General features: G+C 45.2%; 1 protein-coding gene across 3 annotated transcripts in view; it reads right to left on the bottom strand.

The window, feature by feature from the left end:
* Window positions 1–7740: 7740 nt before the first annotated feature.
* Window positions 7741–17587, bottom strand: part of dlg1b (discs large MAGUK scaffold protein 1b) — a 116149-nt gene continuing 106302 nt past the window's right edge. For all 3 annotated transcript variants that reach the window (XM_084458374.1, XM_084458372.1, XM_084458373.1), the window contains 9 exons: window positions 17467–17533; window positions 14320–14353; window positions 12927–12968; window positions 11505–11555; window positions 11210–11311; window positions 10175–10347; window positions 9688–9797; window positions 9340–9431; window positions 7741–9034 (listed from right to left, as the gene is read on the bottom strand). In XM_084458374.1, the coding sequence (XP_084314500.1) occupies window positions 8928–9034; window positions 9340–9431; window positions 9688–9797; window positions 10175–10347; window positions 11210–11311; window positions 11505–11555; window positions 12927–12968; window positions 14320–14353; window positions 17467–17533 (778 nt within the window). In that variant the 3' untranslated portion in view covers window positions 7741–8927. The remainder of the gene's footprint in view (window positions 9035–9339; window positions 9432–9687; window positions 9798–10174; window positions 10348–11209; window positions 11312–11504; window positions 11556–12926; window positions 12969–14319; window positions 14354–17466; window positions 17534–17587) is intronic.

Genomic DNA, 17587 nt, shown 5'->3' with positions numbered 1-17587 from the left:
GGGTCGTTCTGGATCACTCTGGATTCAATAATGTAAGTGATCTGCACAAAAAAAATACTCATAACTCGCTGACATTCTGACCGATTTCCAAACGGTTTGCTTTGTTACAAACGTTTTTTTCTAAATTTATTCTTTATTTAATAATGTTGAAATTGCAGCTTTTAATTCCAAAAAACCACTTGCTAATCATGCAACTTGGTTAGGCTAGTGTCAGCTATCACTGCTGAGAACAGCTAAACCACAATCATCATCATCATCATCATCATAATAATAATAATAATTAAAACAACTTGCAAAATATTATCAACAGATCTGTTTAAGAAGTTGTTATGCTACCATTTATTTCCAAGATCATTCTGTCATTATTAACGTTACGGCTGACTTAGCTAGTCAACTTGAACCTTCTGGTGTTGGTATTTTTTCTTGTCACTGATTGCATAATTTATTGATCATTTATTTGTTTATTTGAATACTTGTTTTTATGGAATTTAGCCTAAATCACCCCCAAATATGTTTACCATGCATATTTTGAACTTACAACTTAAAAGCCACACATGATTTAAATACTTTTGATGAATTTTGATCGATTTCCAAGTGATTTGGTTTGTTAAAAACATCTAATAGATACATGTGATACAGGAAATTGCTGGCTTTGTGTTCACAGACATAGAGAAGACATAGAAGACACCATCAGAAAAGATGCCTGACTTTTGTGCAGCCTACAGATGCTCAAATGAGCGTAGTCTCACAACTAGAACCTGTGGGATCACCTTTCACAAGTAAGATGATATGACAATATTATGACTATATTAGGATAATTGTGTCTACATGACTAACTTAATATTTATGTTCTTATTAGCTGGCTAATAACAAGGATTGTGTGAGATCATAACCTAGTATTGCAAGATTGTTGTTGACCCAGGGGTTTTTAAACTGGTGGGACAGACACAATAGCTCTCAGAATATGTTGCTACCATTTGTTTACACTATAGGCCCTTTTCTTAAAGTTTACATACATACATTTCTTGTTAATCTGTTCGTTTGCAGTCCTTTGTTTTTGTTTGTCTCCCTTTGTACCTGGGCTGCGCCCCGGGCTGATGTAACAGTTGGTTGGGGGGCGCATTATAAATAAAAATAACATAACATAACATAACATACTTGCATACATGTATAAAATGTACCCAAAATATTGTAATTTAGTCCTTACCCATTAATATTAAGGGAAAGAATGGTGGAAAATGTAGATAATTTATATATCTGGCTACTTTTCTCAAATTTTTAAGGTTTCCCAAAACCGGCGAGAGGAGGAGGCAGTGGGAAGTCGCCCTAAGATGGGATGGCTTTGTTGCCAATGAAAGGACCGTGCTCTGCAGTGAGCACTTTAGACCTGAAGATTTCGACAGGACGGGGCAGACTGTCCGGATTAGAGATGGTGTTGTACCATCTGTTTTCAATTTCCCAGCTCATCTTCAAAGGGTATGTGTATCATGAGGCAACATAAATTCTTTTAGGGTTTTGGTGGAGGACCCAAGAGCAGACACGATTGGCATGAAAGCCCGTAGGCACGTTTCTCACCGAGATGAATGGCAGGTGTTGCTCGGGGGTGCCTCCCCGCTCGTATCCGCTGCTGGGCAGGGGCAGGGGCAGGGGCAGGGACAGGGAGTGGCGGAGCCGTGACAGGACGGGCAGGGTTCAGAGGAGGTGGACGAGGCTGACGCGGTGGCACTGTGACAAATTTGGGGCGTATTTTGATATATCGCTATATCCATATCTGATTAAATATCACACTTGCGGAACTTGATTTTTTCTTTCTGCAAGATTAGGAATAAATAATGTGTTGTGTATTACAGCAAATTTTACATAATCAATAAAATCTTGGATTGATATGTTTCTTGCATTTTAGCCGAAAAAAACAAGGAAAACAAACACTTCAAGAAGAGCTGAAGAGAAGCTGCCAATGAACTTGCCTCAGCATGAACCTCAGCCTCGTGGTGTGAGTACTTACATGTGGAATGTCACTAACAATTGAGAGCGTCATATGTCTTGTCATATTAACCCTTTTAATACGACCATGTCACCGGCAACATTTAAAAAATATCTAACAAATATTTAATAATATAAAAAAAATATCTAACAAATCTAAAAAAAATCCTCACTCCAACACTTGCTGGAAGCTGAGAAACTGCGCTTTCTAGTATTATAGGGAAAATCCAATTAATATTCTAAATGTTGTCACTGTATTTTCAGGGTTAAAAGGGTTAAATCCTGGTGGTATTTGGCTTCCCCCTGGTGGTACCCAGGGAGGTCTATGCTAGTGTATTTTAATATGATGGTGGGACTTGAAGAGCCCAGTATTATATGAGGTGGTACTCTGGTTAAAAAGTTTGAGAACCATTGCCTATCTCACTTGCTCTATGTCACTCATACACTTTAATGTTTAATGTTACACATGTACGAACCTTGAAACATGCTGTTATTGAATGTGTCCCTGACACAAACCCATGGGGATTAAGAATGTGGGCCAGCCACCGTGAGGGATTTGTTATATCAATTGAAACTTTTTCATCCCTCTTTCTACTAGGACCACACCCAGGGGTAGACAACCTTTACAATCAAAAGAGGCATTTTTGGGCAAAACTAATGCAAAATTTGACCAGAGCCACAAAACATTCTGTTTTTCTGTCGTAGAATTGGAGAATGTAGAAATTTAGGCCAACAACACTGATAAAAGAAGATTGAAATGTTAAAAACGTTCTTAATTTCGATATTACTATTATTTATATATTTGTATATTTTGCCAAAGCAACAGGGAGCCAGTGGAGAGAGGCTAAAGAGCCACAAGCTGCAGCCCCCTGACCACTCCTACGTATTGCCTGCTTGCCCCAATGCTATGAAAGCCAAACTCAACGAAGCCTCAGCGAGAGTGAGGAAGCTGCAGCAGGAGAAGACGAATGCCATGGAGAGAGAAAGGAGGGCCAAGAAAAATATGCAGGCTCTTCTGGAGGAACTGAAGGAGTAAAATCCCATCAACGAAGAGCTGAAAGACAAGCTTGAATGCTACTCAGGTAAAATGAAAATATTACATCGAATGTTTTGCCTTTTATGTTTACACTCTTTGTTAGACTTCCTAGTTACTCTTAAAAGGAGACATACTAATTCACTTTTGCTAATTGAATTTCAGATCTCCCGGGTTACCTCCTGTCCAGGCAGGGCGAAGAGTACACCAAGGCCCAGAGGGACACTTCATCCGCATGGTCCAAAGGCACATAACTACCTGAGAGAGACTCTGCATATTCACCTCTCACATCCCAGGTCGGCAAAGGTATTCTTCATGTCTAACTGTCAATTACAAGCACTACAGACTTTATTACCATGAAGCATGGCCTCTTAGATATTCCACCATCAACTGTAAGTGGTAGGCTATTATTGCAAAGTGGACACGTTTAGAAACCACAGCAACTCGGCCACCAAATGTCAGACCACGTAAAGTTAGAGCGGGGTAACCTGGTAGTTTTTGCGTAATCCTGCTTACAAACAGACAGAACCACAACTGAAAATATGACTCTCTTGTGCTGACTAACGTTACCTTGAGATTACCTGACTCAAAAGAAAACTGGCTAAATACATGGTTAAAAACAACAGCCTTAGGAAGATTAGACTCACAAGTCAGTCTCTAAACGCTGAGATAGGAACACCATAATAATCTTAATAACGATGACAAAAGCATAACTTACTGGACGCTGATGTCGATAGAGTCTGACATATTTGGTCAGTCATTCAACTGATCTCCAATATCACAAGGATGGGGATGGAAGGAGAGGGATATGGGGCTGTCCCTGTCCAAACTGACTGACCACCAGCTCCACAGGAACTCCTACCTGTCGTCAGAGGCACCTGCAAGACAGACTGCAGCAGCCTGAGGTGCACACGTACAGCAGAAGTATGCAAGAAGCACGCAAGAAGCATGACATTAGTGCTCTATTGCATGTAGCAACTACAAAGGATTGGGGCGTGCAAATTCATGTCAGGCTGCATGTGATGATGATGGTGATGAAGATGAGCCAGACAACTTACACTGATAATCACTAGCAATGTTTCCATTTTAAAAGTTAAAATGTTTGAGTTTACTAGTAAACTAATTATATAATATTACGCGACCAGGCAGCCCAGTCCCGTCAGCACCATGGACAGCGGGGCCAGGTAGTGCTGAGGAAGCTCTCGGTAGTCTTTGGACTCGGTGAGTCTCTTTTTTTTGGAACTTGCTAATGGTTGTTTCCCTTTCGCCTACTTGAAATGAATATTCTCCTCCCATTCACTTCCATTCTATGCAAGGGAAGAGGTGAAAAAAACCTTTCCTTCTGGTGGTGACATGAATTTTCTTTAGGGTGAGGGTGTCTTTAACATAAAGGGTTTCTTTACATTGCACATTAGGGGTAATGTTATATTTAAATAGCAAATACTTGCATTCTAATTTTCATAAAAATAATTCAAACTGAATTGAGGGATTGCATTGTCACTTTGCATACTGAATTACCAATTGTAAAATGCATTCTCAAATTGCATGACCGCTTTGCATATTGAATTGCCAAATCTAAAATGCATTTTCAAATTGCAGGATGAAATTTTTGCCAAAAAACTTCCATAGTGCATGGCCAAAACTGATCTTGAATTCAAACTCAAAAACAATAGCTATTGCACTCTGTTCCACAAGGGGGCCATCACGAGCTCTACATATCATCATACCATTTCATTGAAGAGAGGCACCAACGAAGAACACGGGCGTGGACGTTGTGTCAAGTACAGGCTACCAAGTAGGTAGCAGACCCTCTCCAAACAAATACAGGCTAATTGCCATTTATATTGCTATGCTATTTAAGTTAATACGTTGAATTCCTCAACAGATATTCTAAACATGGTTTTGAAGTACCTCGTCTCCGCTTTTCTAAGTAAAGCACAAGTGGTGGAGAAACTAGCCGAGTCCAGACCGGTGAGACGCGCCGCGCAGATCACCGCGCATGCGCTGATGAAGGCTCAGGCTGCGGGGAGAGACGCGACCACCAGAGTCCTGCACTCGAGCACAGTCCGCCAGATACGCCACGAAACATCAGCACTTCCACAGGACATCAGGGACATGGGGAGAAAAGCCGGGAGGCTTCGTGACAGTTTAGTCAAGGACATCAAAGACGGAGTAAGAGACGCTTCAAGGGAAATAAAACACAAAGACAAATGACACTTCTGTCCTCAATAAGATATGTAGTCCTATTCCATTTGTTGGCATGTTTCAGTGGAATGTAATGATAGGCGTACCTACCTTGTGTGGAAATAAACAATGCCTGAAATAATAAATTATCTGATTAGCCAGCTTGTAGTCTTATTACATTCGCTGTTCGTGCACCTTGTTGATGTTCATGTCAAATGTTTCACAATAACTCTTGCTAGTCCACCACAAGGAAGTATAATAGGCCCTGCTGGAAATGGCGTTGCATACACATATCATGCACAGGCTAGCCTACGTACTCTACTAGTGAGAAACGAGGCAATATTGTGGGGTAAAGTATGACAAAACATTTCATATTATAGTATTATGAGGTTCTGAAATGCTTCACTACTGAGGGTCTAAACATTGACTCCAAAATCCTCCATAATCTGGCCACACCTAATCCCACTACTGCCAGTAGACTGACTTCTAAGATACCAAACTCCATGATAAAAAGATTCAAAAATACACTATATGGACAAATGTATTGGGACACCTACACTTTACACCTACAGGAGCTTTTATGACATCCCATTCAAAATGCATAGGCATTAATATGGAGCTGATCCCCCCCTTTGCAGCTATAAGAGCTTCCAATCTTCTTGGAAGGCTTTCTGCAAGATTTTGTTGTGAGTTTATCTGTGGGAATTTTTGCCCACTCATCCAGAAGAGCATTCGTGAGGTCAGACACTGATGTTGGACGAGAGGGCCTAACTCTGTTCTAGTTCATCCCAAAGGTGTCTGATGGGGTTGAGGTCAGGGCTCTGTGTGGGCCAGTCAAGTTCATCCACACCAACCTCACCCAACCATGTCTTTATGGACCTCGCTTTGTGCACTGGGGCACAGTCATGCTGGAACAGAAAAGGGCCTTCCCCAAACTATTATCACAAAGTGGGAAGCATGGAATTGTCCAAAATGTCTTGGTAAGCTGAAGCATTAACATTTCCCTTCACTGGTGGGGGGGGGGGGGGGCTAGGCCAACCCCAGAAAAACAACCCGCCCATTATCCCTCCTCCACCAAACATTACAGTGGGCACAATACAGACAGGTAAAATTCTCAGCCAAACCAACTCGTCCATCAGACTGACAGAGAAGCGTGATTCGTCACTTCACACAACACGTTTCCACTGCTCCAGAGCCCAGTGGCGGTGTGCTTTACACTCCACCGACGCTTGGCATTGCGCTTGGCGATATAAGGCCCTCTCGCCCAACATCAGTCTGACCTCACAGATGCTCTTCTGGACGAATGGGCAAAAATTCCCACACTCCAAAATCTTGTAGAAAGCCTTCACAGAAGAGTAGAAGCGGTTATAGCTGCAAAGGGAGGATCAACTGCATATTATTTCCTATGAATTTAGAATGGGGTGTCATAAAAACTCCTGTAGATGTATTGTGTAACCACTAGGTGTCCCAATACTTAGTATCAACATCCAATCTCACCACAAGGAAGACTCACACCCACGCCGAGTTGCATGTGAAAAGTTGTTTGTTCGTTTTTTATTCATGAGCCGTTCCTCTTTTGACCAATGGAATGAATGAGAACCGTAAAGTTATTTACATTTTCCAGACAGTCCCAAATGAGCCTCAGAGAGCTGCAGGTGGTCGTAGGTGTCTGAGTGTAGAAAAAGCCGCATGTCTCCGTGGCGCAGATGTGGATGAGGCCTTGCGCAGAGACCAGGTATGGCGCCCTCTGCTGGATAAAGTTTATTAAAAAAGTCTGGCATTTCTAGTAGACCATAAGTTCATATCTAGACACAGTTCTCTGGAGAATCTTGTACGAGAATAGCCAGTACATTCCTCGCATCAAGATGGGGTGTTTTACAGTGGGCAAATGTGGAAAACATTTTTGTTCCATCAGTTGACTAGTTTCACATCAGTTTCACCAGAAGCCTTCAAAACGTGTACCATGAAGAATGACCTGCCACCACACAGAAGACGGAGGATTCTAGCTGCCAGCGGTGGCACTTTCTGGGACCGCTCTCCAGGAAATACAGTTTGAACGCTGGTCTTGGCAGCCAGACTTCTGCTAGGGTTGTGCTCTCTGGCACTCTAGTACAGCAGAGCCTCAGTGACGGCTGCTTTCCAGCCCTGGACCTACATTTCATATTTCTATAAAACACACCCAACATAGATATCCTGTCAATTGCTCTGCTCCTTTTTGTAACTTGAACAAAGTTGAGGTATTAGTCATGGGAAAAAAACCAAGAGCATTTGCACCAGGTTCACAGGAGCCAGAGTTGAGGAGCACTGAGTCAGAATGATCGTTCGCCGACAGCATGTTCAACTTTTCTTTTGCTTAAAAAATAAAATGAAAGACAAAGGAGGAGGTGGTGGCAAACGTAAAAGAAAAAATATATATTCATATTTAAAGATCTTTATACTTTTGTATTTATATACGATTAACAATGCAAAGAAAATAATTCCCATAGTAGTAGTGCTTAAGTAAAGTTCAATATAGACTTTTATTATAACAAAATAGGCAGTTTACGGAGGGTTAAATATCTGTTAAAATCTCATTGTACAATAAATTCTTCAATTGTTGCATCTGCGTTTTGCTGACAGACCTATGGACACCTAAAAATGGCAGTTCCTTTTTCGGCATTTGTAAAGGACTCAAAGACAGAACTCAAACAATCATAGATAGGTCATTTAACGGTAAGACACTGATAACTGCTTCAAAAAACCTTCCATTGTTCTTACACTAGTCTCCAACTCGAGCTCTGAAGGGCCGTGTTTCTGTGTTTTAACAACACTGCCTTGCAAATGTCCGTATTCTGAGGTCAGAAACCCACTGTTCTATATAAACATTTCTTATGATAGAATATAAACTGTCGAATCTGAACAGTAAAAACAGTTAGTTGCTTCGCTGTTATCTTGTTACTTCTACAGAGACTTGTGTAAAAGCTCTGAACACACAGCGTCACTAACATCTCTCCAGGACTTGAGTTGAAGACCCGTGTTCGATCCCGTCACACGCGAAATGATCGCCCCGTCTCTCAAAGATGCAAGTTACAATGGCTTTTCTGAAATGGACACACAGGCAAGGATCAAAAAAGTGAATACAACTACGTGTTAAAAAGAAAAGAATATACTATGATATATGCTGAAGGTACAGGACGATGGGGGTGGGGGAAAAAAAGAAAGAACAGGTACTATAAGACATGCTGTTAAAGCTAGAACGTGCAAAGTTTTGCTTCGTGTTTCCACTTTTGACGCCCAAAAGCCTGAGACTGAAATTCCTTTCGTCGCCTTCTACCGCCCCCCACCCCCCCAAAAAAATAAAAACCTTTTAAATAGGACGTACGCATCCACAATCCACATGTACACCTCTTTTTTTTCTCTTAATTATCAGGAAGTCACCTCCCTTAAACATTAAGGAACTGTACCGTTTTTACCATCATCCAACCCTGTGTGCTTTGCTCTGCTGGTCTGGCTCACCGATCAGCGGTGAAGACACCGAAGACTTTGTACTATGCAGACAAACCTTTTCTGGTTGGCCAATGAGGTCGCGTGAACTTCGACCTTAATGAGACAAGCCTGGCAGGGGGGAGGGGGTATCGGTGGCCGTGTTTAGAGGGTGGGGGGCTGCCAGTTACAGCAGACCAGGTCGGTAAAAAAAAACAAACTAAATTATAAATAGAGAGAAAGGATGGGAGGAGGTGTGACCTCTTCATAACTTCTCCTTGGATAGAACCCAGATGATCGGGCCGGACTGTTCCTCTATGATCTGCTTGACTTGATCGTAGATCTCCTCCAATGTGTCTCCTTGAACCACGGCTGAAAGAGAGAGAGTTGACCAATCACATTCAAGGTGGTCACATTAGAACCAATCACATTCAAGGTGGTCACATTAGAACCAATCATTTCACTATGGCTTCTTAACCTCACATCCTATTTCCGGTAAATATCAAAGTAATGATCATTACAGTCCAGAAACGTATTATTGCAGATTACGAAAAATATCAATACACAACTGATCAGTAAAAAATCTAATTATTTCTGGGACATGGTACAATTTTGGTCAGAAATCGTTGATTTTTTTCTCTCTAGTGTTGCATTGTGGGGCAGGGGATGTGCCGTACCTGTGAAATGCTCGGTGAACTCCTGCTCCAGCTTGGTTGCTCGGTCAAAGGTCTTCCTGCCCTGCTCCTCAGTCAGCCGCTTGTTCATTTCCCTGGAGGAGGAGGAGAGGAGAGGAGAGGAGAGGAGAGGAGAGGAGAGGAGAGGAGAGGAGAGGAGAGGAGAGGAGAGGAGAGGAGAGGAGAGGAGGAGGAGGAGGAGAGGAGGAGGAGGAGAGCTCATTCAGGGCCTCCTCACACTGGCAGCTGGAGGCTTTGACAAATTGTATTTCATGCGACATAAATACATTTGCTTTAAAGGATAATGTTCGTTTTTGACAACCTCTCTCTCTCTCTCTCTCTCTCACTCACATGATGTTCTCTACTGATTTGGGTTTGATGAAAATGGCGATGGGGTGGAGCTGAGCCAGCTGCAGTCTCTTGATGGCGTTGCCCGACACGTCCAGGATGCAGTGTTTACCCTGGGGAGAGGAGGAGGGGGAGGGGGGGGGCAGATGTCAGGGGAGGGGAGGGCAGATGTCAAGGGAGGAAGGGGGGTGGGCAGATGTCAGGACAGGGCTCTGCTTCAGAATCCCCAGCTGAGAGCTGCTGTGTTGATGAAAACATCCTGACAATCACAAAACACACTGCAGTCTTTTACTTCTGTACTGCTTTTTAAGATGAATGATAATCCCATCTACAGATATGCTGCTCTCAAAAGTCTGAGTTGATCTGAAAACGGAACAACTAAGCTACACAAACCTACGTATGTAAACACACTTGACATAAAAAGCAAGGAGCTGAAAACCCGAACGGGCAGGATTAGCAGGAAGGCAGAACCCGGTCAGCAGAGCTCTACCTTCTCGGCCACCTCGCGGACGGACTGCACGCTGGTCCCGTACAGGTGGTTGTTGTACTGGCCCGCCTCGATGAAGCGGTGGTCCTGGATGTCCTTCTCCATCTGCTCTCTGGACACCACAAAGTGGTAGTCCCGCGCGTCCACCTCGTAGTCCCGCTTTGGCCGGGTGGTATCTGGGACAGGGGGGACAGGGGACGCTCTTAGAGAGAGACACCGGACAGGGAGACTACTGGGGTGGAGGTCAAGGACAGGATGGGTCACAATTTTCACTGGTTCATTGTAGTCGTCGCTGTCGGGCAGAAACCTTGTATCTCCAATGTTTTCAGAATGTTGAAAAGAACATTTCAATTTACACCAAAACAAACATATCACATCAAACATAAAATCACATATGTTGAGCTGCTTAGAAGACATTGAATTGGTCCCAAGGCTGGGAGGTGTCAGAGGTTTAAAGGTTCCCAGCTTTCAATTGATGTAAAAAATACAATAAAAAACACAATGGAGATACAAGATGTCCGCCCGACAGCGATGTAGTGGAGACAGAGGAACCATATTATTTAGTAGTAGTGGGGACAGTGGAACCATATTATTTAGTAGTAGTGGGGACAGTGGAACCATATTATTTAGTAGTAGTGGGGACAGTGGAACCATATTATTTAGTAGTAGTGGGGACAGTGGAACCATATTATTTAGTAGTAGTGGGGACAGTGGAACCATATTATTTAGTAGTAGTGGGGACAGTGGAACCATATTATTTAGTAGTAGTGGAGACAGTGGAACCATATTATTTAGTAGTAGTGGGGACAGTGGAACCATATTATTTAGTAGTAGTGGGGACAGTGGAACCATATTATTTAGTAGTAGTGGGGACAGTGGAACCATATTATTTAGTAGTAGTGGAGACAGTGGAACCATATTATTTGGAACCATATTATTGTACAGTATGTGAAAGTCAGTTGTGTAATAGATATGCATGTTATTCCTTGGCCAAAAGGAATGGAACTATAAAATCCACACAAGTGACATTATACTCACGAGGTACACAAGAACCAAATTTGTCGGGGAATTCGGAGATCAGGTCGTCGTTTATCCGGTCTTTCATGGGACCCAGAATGATCACAGGACGGGTGTAGTTCACTGAGGGAAGAACACTCCACACTTCAGATGTTTTGGTTCATTCAATCCAACATTTATTTTTTTATTCATAAATATACGGCATTACATTTCAAGTCAAATTCCACTTCAGTCACTACGCACTTAACACAGTTAATTTTACAATTAAGATATGATTATCAATATGAATGATGGGGATATATGACAAGAGGCTCACCTTCCTGTTGGCTGACTGGCTCGTAGGAAAGTACATATTCCTCTTGACCACCTGTTGAGTAAGATTGACCGCAGAAGAGCTCGATTTATTATCAGGTTTGAAGGGAACCCTTCACTGAAAGTATTCTGGTGATCAATATGTTCATGAGCTCAGTGAACTGAAAGCTAGTCTTGGCTGTTATCTAACGAACAATAGCTTATAGACTGCTATTTTAGAACTATAAACAGAGCAAATGTTTACAATTACATTATACTACATAACAATGTTAGGATAGTGTGAATGTGTTGGTACTTAAGTTATAACTGACATTGAACAGAGGCATGGGCAGTGTGGGGATCTTTAACAGCTAGACATGGACACAGTAGCAATGAAGTACACATGGGAATGGGATGAGAGCTAGAGAGAGTCATGGATGCTACTCAAGCCTGAACTGTGAAATTTGGGTGAACTGAGCTAGAGGAGTGATGAGGTAGCAGTCGGAGAGCCAGAGAGCCCGATTATCAGCTTAAGTGTGCATTCAAAACCCAGGAATACTATCTGAGGTGATTAACGGCTACTAAAGTCCAATGTGTTGTGTGTAGGACCAATTCATGCACAGGCAAGTCCAAAACTCCGACATTGTTAATCAAGTTTAAGACTTCATTAATTGGGTACGACTGAACATTAAACATGCAAACGACAAACACATACAGTATGGGCACATTCAAACCCACATACACAACACTCACCCCGTACCACTCACCCCGTACCGACTCATGCAACACTGGAGCGCACTTCTCCAAGCAAACAAGCCTATCAAGCCTTTTATATGGGTGTTTATACTGTTGTTAATTGTATCATTGTTATTCAGAGTATAACAGTCCATCTTTACGGTGATATCTCAGCATGTTGTCAAGTTTGAAGCATCATGCTGTTTGACGGAAGCCACTTGTCGACACCAAGGAGCTGAAATCACCGAGGAGTTATCACCTGAGACCTACAGAGCTAGCTTCTGAGACCTACAGAGCTAGCTTCTGAGACCTACAGCGCTAGCTTCTGAGACCTACAGAGCTAGCTTCTGAGACCTACAGAGCTAGCTTCTGAGACCTACAGACCTAGCTTCTGAGACCTACAGAGCTAGCTTCTGAGACCTACAGAGCTAGCTTCTGAGCGCACAACTCTAAACAAGAGCATTTCAGATGCGGTTAAGGCGTTGTTTTTGGGCGATAACGGCCTACATCAAAAGTTAAGCATTCTCACTACTGCAAGCAAAGTGACTTAGCAAATATCCTCTCTGGCTGCTAGCTAATAGTTTATGAATAGCTAGTTATGAACAGCTGGTGTCAACGCTTGCATCTCCATAACGCTGCCCAAGAAGCAGAGCAGCGAACAGCGGTTCGTTTGAAGGTGGAGTAGGTTGATAGTAACGGGGGAGAGACTTACGGTAACTACTTTCACTATCGCTGGCATTAGAGGTCACATGTTCTGGAATTACAACACAGGAGGGATATTTAGGGTGAATTACTGCAGGACAACAAGGACAGTGATTGGTTCAAACCAGCGGCTTTTCCTCGGTAAAAAGCTGAAGGGAGGTCAGTTTGGCCGATTGCAGTTTCATTTGTTGGCCCCTTAAAACTGAACATCGCTGGAACATCACTTCATAACCTCACACAAAACAGAATAATTCACGTGAGCAGTACAACACACACAAGTACGAGAACACATCATACGCGCATGGGCACATACACATACAGTACAGAAACACACATGTTGATTGTGGGATAATGGAGCGTGAGGTGGCTGCGAAGATCCCACACATCCAAACACATTAAAAACTAGATGCCAAAAGCTAGCGCTGCTCTCAAGATGGTGTCTGGATCACGTCATGTGCATTAACACAACCACTGAAACGGGTCAGAAGCACCTCTCCCCCCGAATACCTTCTCATGTAGATACTGGAGGTGGTGAAGGGCTTGGACTTACCTGGTCGTCGTCAATACACTTTGTTGTATGGTTTGAATATTTTGCATATTGTATATTCTGTGTAAAGATTGTAATTACTCCCTGATTGTGCCTTTTTGTCGTCCTTACTACTCTATAACACAACACAATGTCCCCTCTGGGACAAATGAAAAAATAAATGATCTATCTACTGTATGTAAATATAGCAGATATACATGACGAGGTTGATCTATCTACTGTATGTAAATATAGCAGATCGAAATGAGGCGGTTGATCCTCCAGTCAGCTCAATGACAGGAAGCGAGAGGCTGAGATGAGGACAGGACGCTCTAATGACACCACAGAGATGATGGGACAGACTGGAGAGTTAAACACTGTGTGTGTGTGTGTGTGTGTGTGTGTGTGTGCGCGCGTGTGTGCGCACGTACATGCGCACGTGAATGTGTGCGTCTGCATGTGGAAATGTCCACGTGTGAGGTCTGAGTCCCCTTGTATGAAGGCTTGTGTGTGTGTGTGCGTGCGCACGTCCATGCGCACGTGAATGTGTGCGTCTCCATGTGGAAATGTCCGCGTTTGAGGTGCGAGTCCCCCTGTGTGAGGGCGGGGCCGTATTGAGCTGGATGTCCCGGACGGACACACAGGTGCTGTGGTTGGTCGCGTGGGCGGGAGGGAGAGAGAGAGAGAGAGAGAGAGAGAGAGAGAGAGAGAGCGAGAGCGAGCGAGAGAGAGAGAGAGAGAGCGAGAGAGAGCGAGAGAGAGAGGGGGGTGGAGGGATGGAGGGTGAGCGCTAGCCTGGGGGGACCGTGGGACTGGGTGGGTGGTGGGGGGCTTTAGCCAGCGCAGGCTGGGGGTTCTGGGAGCTGAGGGAACTTACTCTGGCCTTTCGAGAGCATGTCATCAGGGTTGTCCTGTGGAGCAGTCAGCAGAGAGCAAGCCAAACGGGAGAGAACACAACCACAAGAGGACAAAACGTTACTGGAGATACAGTGAGAGAGAGACAAGTGGGGTGGGGACTCCCACCTGACACGGCTACGCCAGTGCAACAGGGCGGCCATTTTGGCTCAAGAGGAGGAAGGACTCCACGAGGAGAGCCTCCGTGCCGTCTCCAATGGGCGTTCAATCTAAGGTACTGTGCTTGTCTATATTGGGGGAATTTATCAACAGCAACGTCTTGCTGAATTGCTGAATTGGGGATTTCACGGCCTCCGTGGCGTTCCGAGTGAGGCCGCCGAATAACCGCGGTCTGGCCCTGTTGCCGTGACGGACGCCGTGTCCGGTGGAAACCTCGCTGGCCTCTCCTCTCGTCGCTGACCTCTGACCTTTAAGCACCGACAGGCCGCCCCCCCCGAGAGCGGCCGCGCCCTCGCGCTGTACTTACGGTCGACGTCGCTCGTTTCCTGCTCGCTCGTGTCCTTGTTCTTGTAGAAAGGGAACTTTCGGGAAAAGAGGTTCTTTTTACGCTTGTCATTGATTGACTGCTGAGGAAGAGAGGGGGGGGGGGGGGGGGCGGGGGGAGGGGAGGGGGGGGGGGGGGGGGGGCGGGGGGAGGGGAGGGGGGGGGAGAAACAAAAATGGGCGGGTGAAGAAGGGGGTGTCTGATGTGGGTATGGAGGAAATGAGAAGCCCTCTCACCACCTGCTGCTCTGAGTCTGTGGCTGGCGATAGTGAATAGTCACTGTATTCAACTCACTACTAGTTAGCAGGTCTATGGCTGCAGCTCACACACAGCGCTGTGCATGTCTAGTAAATTCCTCTGCTGGCACTTTTCCAAAGTCAATTCTCACCAAGATTGATTTATCATTAGAGTTGCTACATTAAGTATAGTGGCTGACTACATGTTTTATCCTACCATCCACAAACGATCAAATACCTCAGCCACAGAACCAGAGAAGAACATTGAATCACCAAAACACGAGAGGGAAATGATGTTTCCGAGCCGGATGGCCGGGATTCTCTTGTACTGTAAATCATCAAACGATTCACGCCAAAAGAAGATGTTTGTGGCCAACAGAGTTCTCCGATTGGCTGTGTTGTGATGGACAGTGTTGGATAATCCCGACCATCTTGTGGTTAAGGAGGCTGGATATCTCCGCAGCCGAGAGCGTGAGCCAAGCAGAGATGGAGGGATGAGGAGAGGTCAGAGAGGAAGACGAGAGAGAGAGACCTCGCAACAAACAAACAAACAAACAAAGCGCTCTTAAAGGCCATGTTTAGCATGCAGACTGGGGACAGAGAGGGGGTGGGGATCTAGAGCTGAGCACACATGCCAGATCAAACCATCTCAAACACTTGAATAACAGTGAGAAAAATGACAAAAGGTCACTGAGGTCGAGGGTCAGGTCAGACTCCACCACCTCCAGACTAGTGTCCCAACATCCAGAAACATTCTGCAATCTCCCTTTAACAACAATCCAAAGTGCTTTTCATGTAACGCTGTCAACCCTGAGCTGTGGATTCAACCGAATCAATCCATCCTCTAAACACAAAGATGATGATTTGGTGAATTGATTCCTCGCTCTGCGCTTGACAATGTGCCGCAAAAACTAGCTCAGAATAGCGCTGACTATGCGCTAACTTCCCAATTCATTTTGAGCCATCTGCAAAAACCTCACAACACGAGAAAATCCCTGTCCTGCTGTCAGTGTATCGGGAGAGAACAGGAGAGAGAACAGGAGAGAGAACTCACTGAGCGGGTTCTGGAGCTACGCGGAACCAGGGGGGACGTTAGAACATGCTTCACAACTGAGCAGCCAGAGTTAGGGGGGGGGGGGGGGGGGGGGGGAGTGAGTGAGTGAACAGGGGAGTGGTAAAAGAGAGGAGGGGGGTGAGGTAGGGAGAGGAGGGGGGGGAGGTAGGGGGGGGGTGGGGGGAGGGTAGGGAGAGGAGTGAGGTAGGGAGAGGAGGGGGGGGAGCGAGGGGGGATGGGGGGAGGTAGGGGGAGCAGTAAAGGAGAGGAGGGGGGGGAGGTAGGGGGGGGTGAGAGTGAGTGAGTGAGTGAACAGGGGAGCAGTAAAGGAGAGGAGGGGGGGGAGGTAGGGGGGGGTGAGAGTGAGTGAGTGAGTGAACAGGGGAGCAGTAAAGGAGAGGAGGGGGGGGAGGTAGGGGGGGGTGAGAGTGAGTGAGTGAGTGAACAGGGGAGCAGTAAAGGAGAGGAGGGGGGGTGAGGTAGGAGGGGGGGTGAGGTAGGGGGGTGAGGTAGGGGGGGGTGAGAGTGAGTGAGTGAACAGGGGAGTGGTAAAGGAGAGGAGGGAGGGGGGTGAGGGGAGGGGGGTGAGGTAGGGGGGGGTGCGAGTGAGTGAGTGAACAGGGGAGTGGTAAAGGAGAGGAGGGGGGGGAGGTAGGGGGGGAGGGGGGGGTAGGGGGGGAGGGGGGGTGAGAGTGAGGGAGTGAACAGGGGAGTGGTAAAGGAGAGGAGGGAGGGAGGTAGAGATGGAGGAAGCTGAGGCAGACAGTCAGACATCAATGGCAAGCGTATCTGTCCTCTGGATCGTTCCACTCATGCACGTTTGGTTTGGTTGGTCCTGATTGGCGTGTTAGGGGGCGGCGCCGTGTTAGAGGAACACGCCACGGGGGGGGCGGGCTTTCTTTTGGGATGGTGAGAGACAGTAGGCGTGGCTGAACCAGCTGGATCAGTGCAGTTATTCTGCTTTCAAGGTATAAAAAGAAATAAACACGACGGCTAGACTTGAGGCAGCGGAGGTCAAAGAGGTCATCGATACATGCGGTTAAAACTAGCCGGAGAGCTTTTCAACCTTTAACATTAGTCAATCAGAATTAGTACGTGTAATTCAAGCAAAATAAAAACACAGTTTGAAAACACGTTTCAACATTGAAATATATCTCTAATGTCTAGATAAGGGTTACAATAATTATTGTGTAACCTACTTTTCATATTTAGGATAGACATTTTCATGGGAAAAAAAGATAATTCACTAGAACAGAGGAGGTTCAAATCCTAAGAGTACTTTAACTTATTAGGTAATGTTGCTGTATGAATACAGGCTGATAGTCCGTCACTTACGCCTCTGTCTCGAGACTTGGAGTTGAACTTGACCGTCTTTAGCCGGGCCCTCTCCTTCTTCTCCACCCTAGGGTGAAAGGTCACAAGGTCAGTGTGGTTTACTAGTCAACGCTAGTGACAC

This window comes from Borostomias antarcticus, assembly GCF_949987555.1.
Source record: "Borostomias antarcticus genome assembly, chromosome: 24".
In the NCBI taxonomy this organism is placed as follows: domain Eukaryota; kingdom Metazoa; phylum Chordata; class Actinopteri; order Stomiiformes; family Stomiidae; genus Borostomias; species Borostomias antarcticus.
This window is presented reverse-complemented; position numbering and strand designations above follow the sequence as displayed.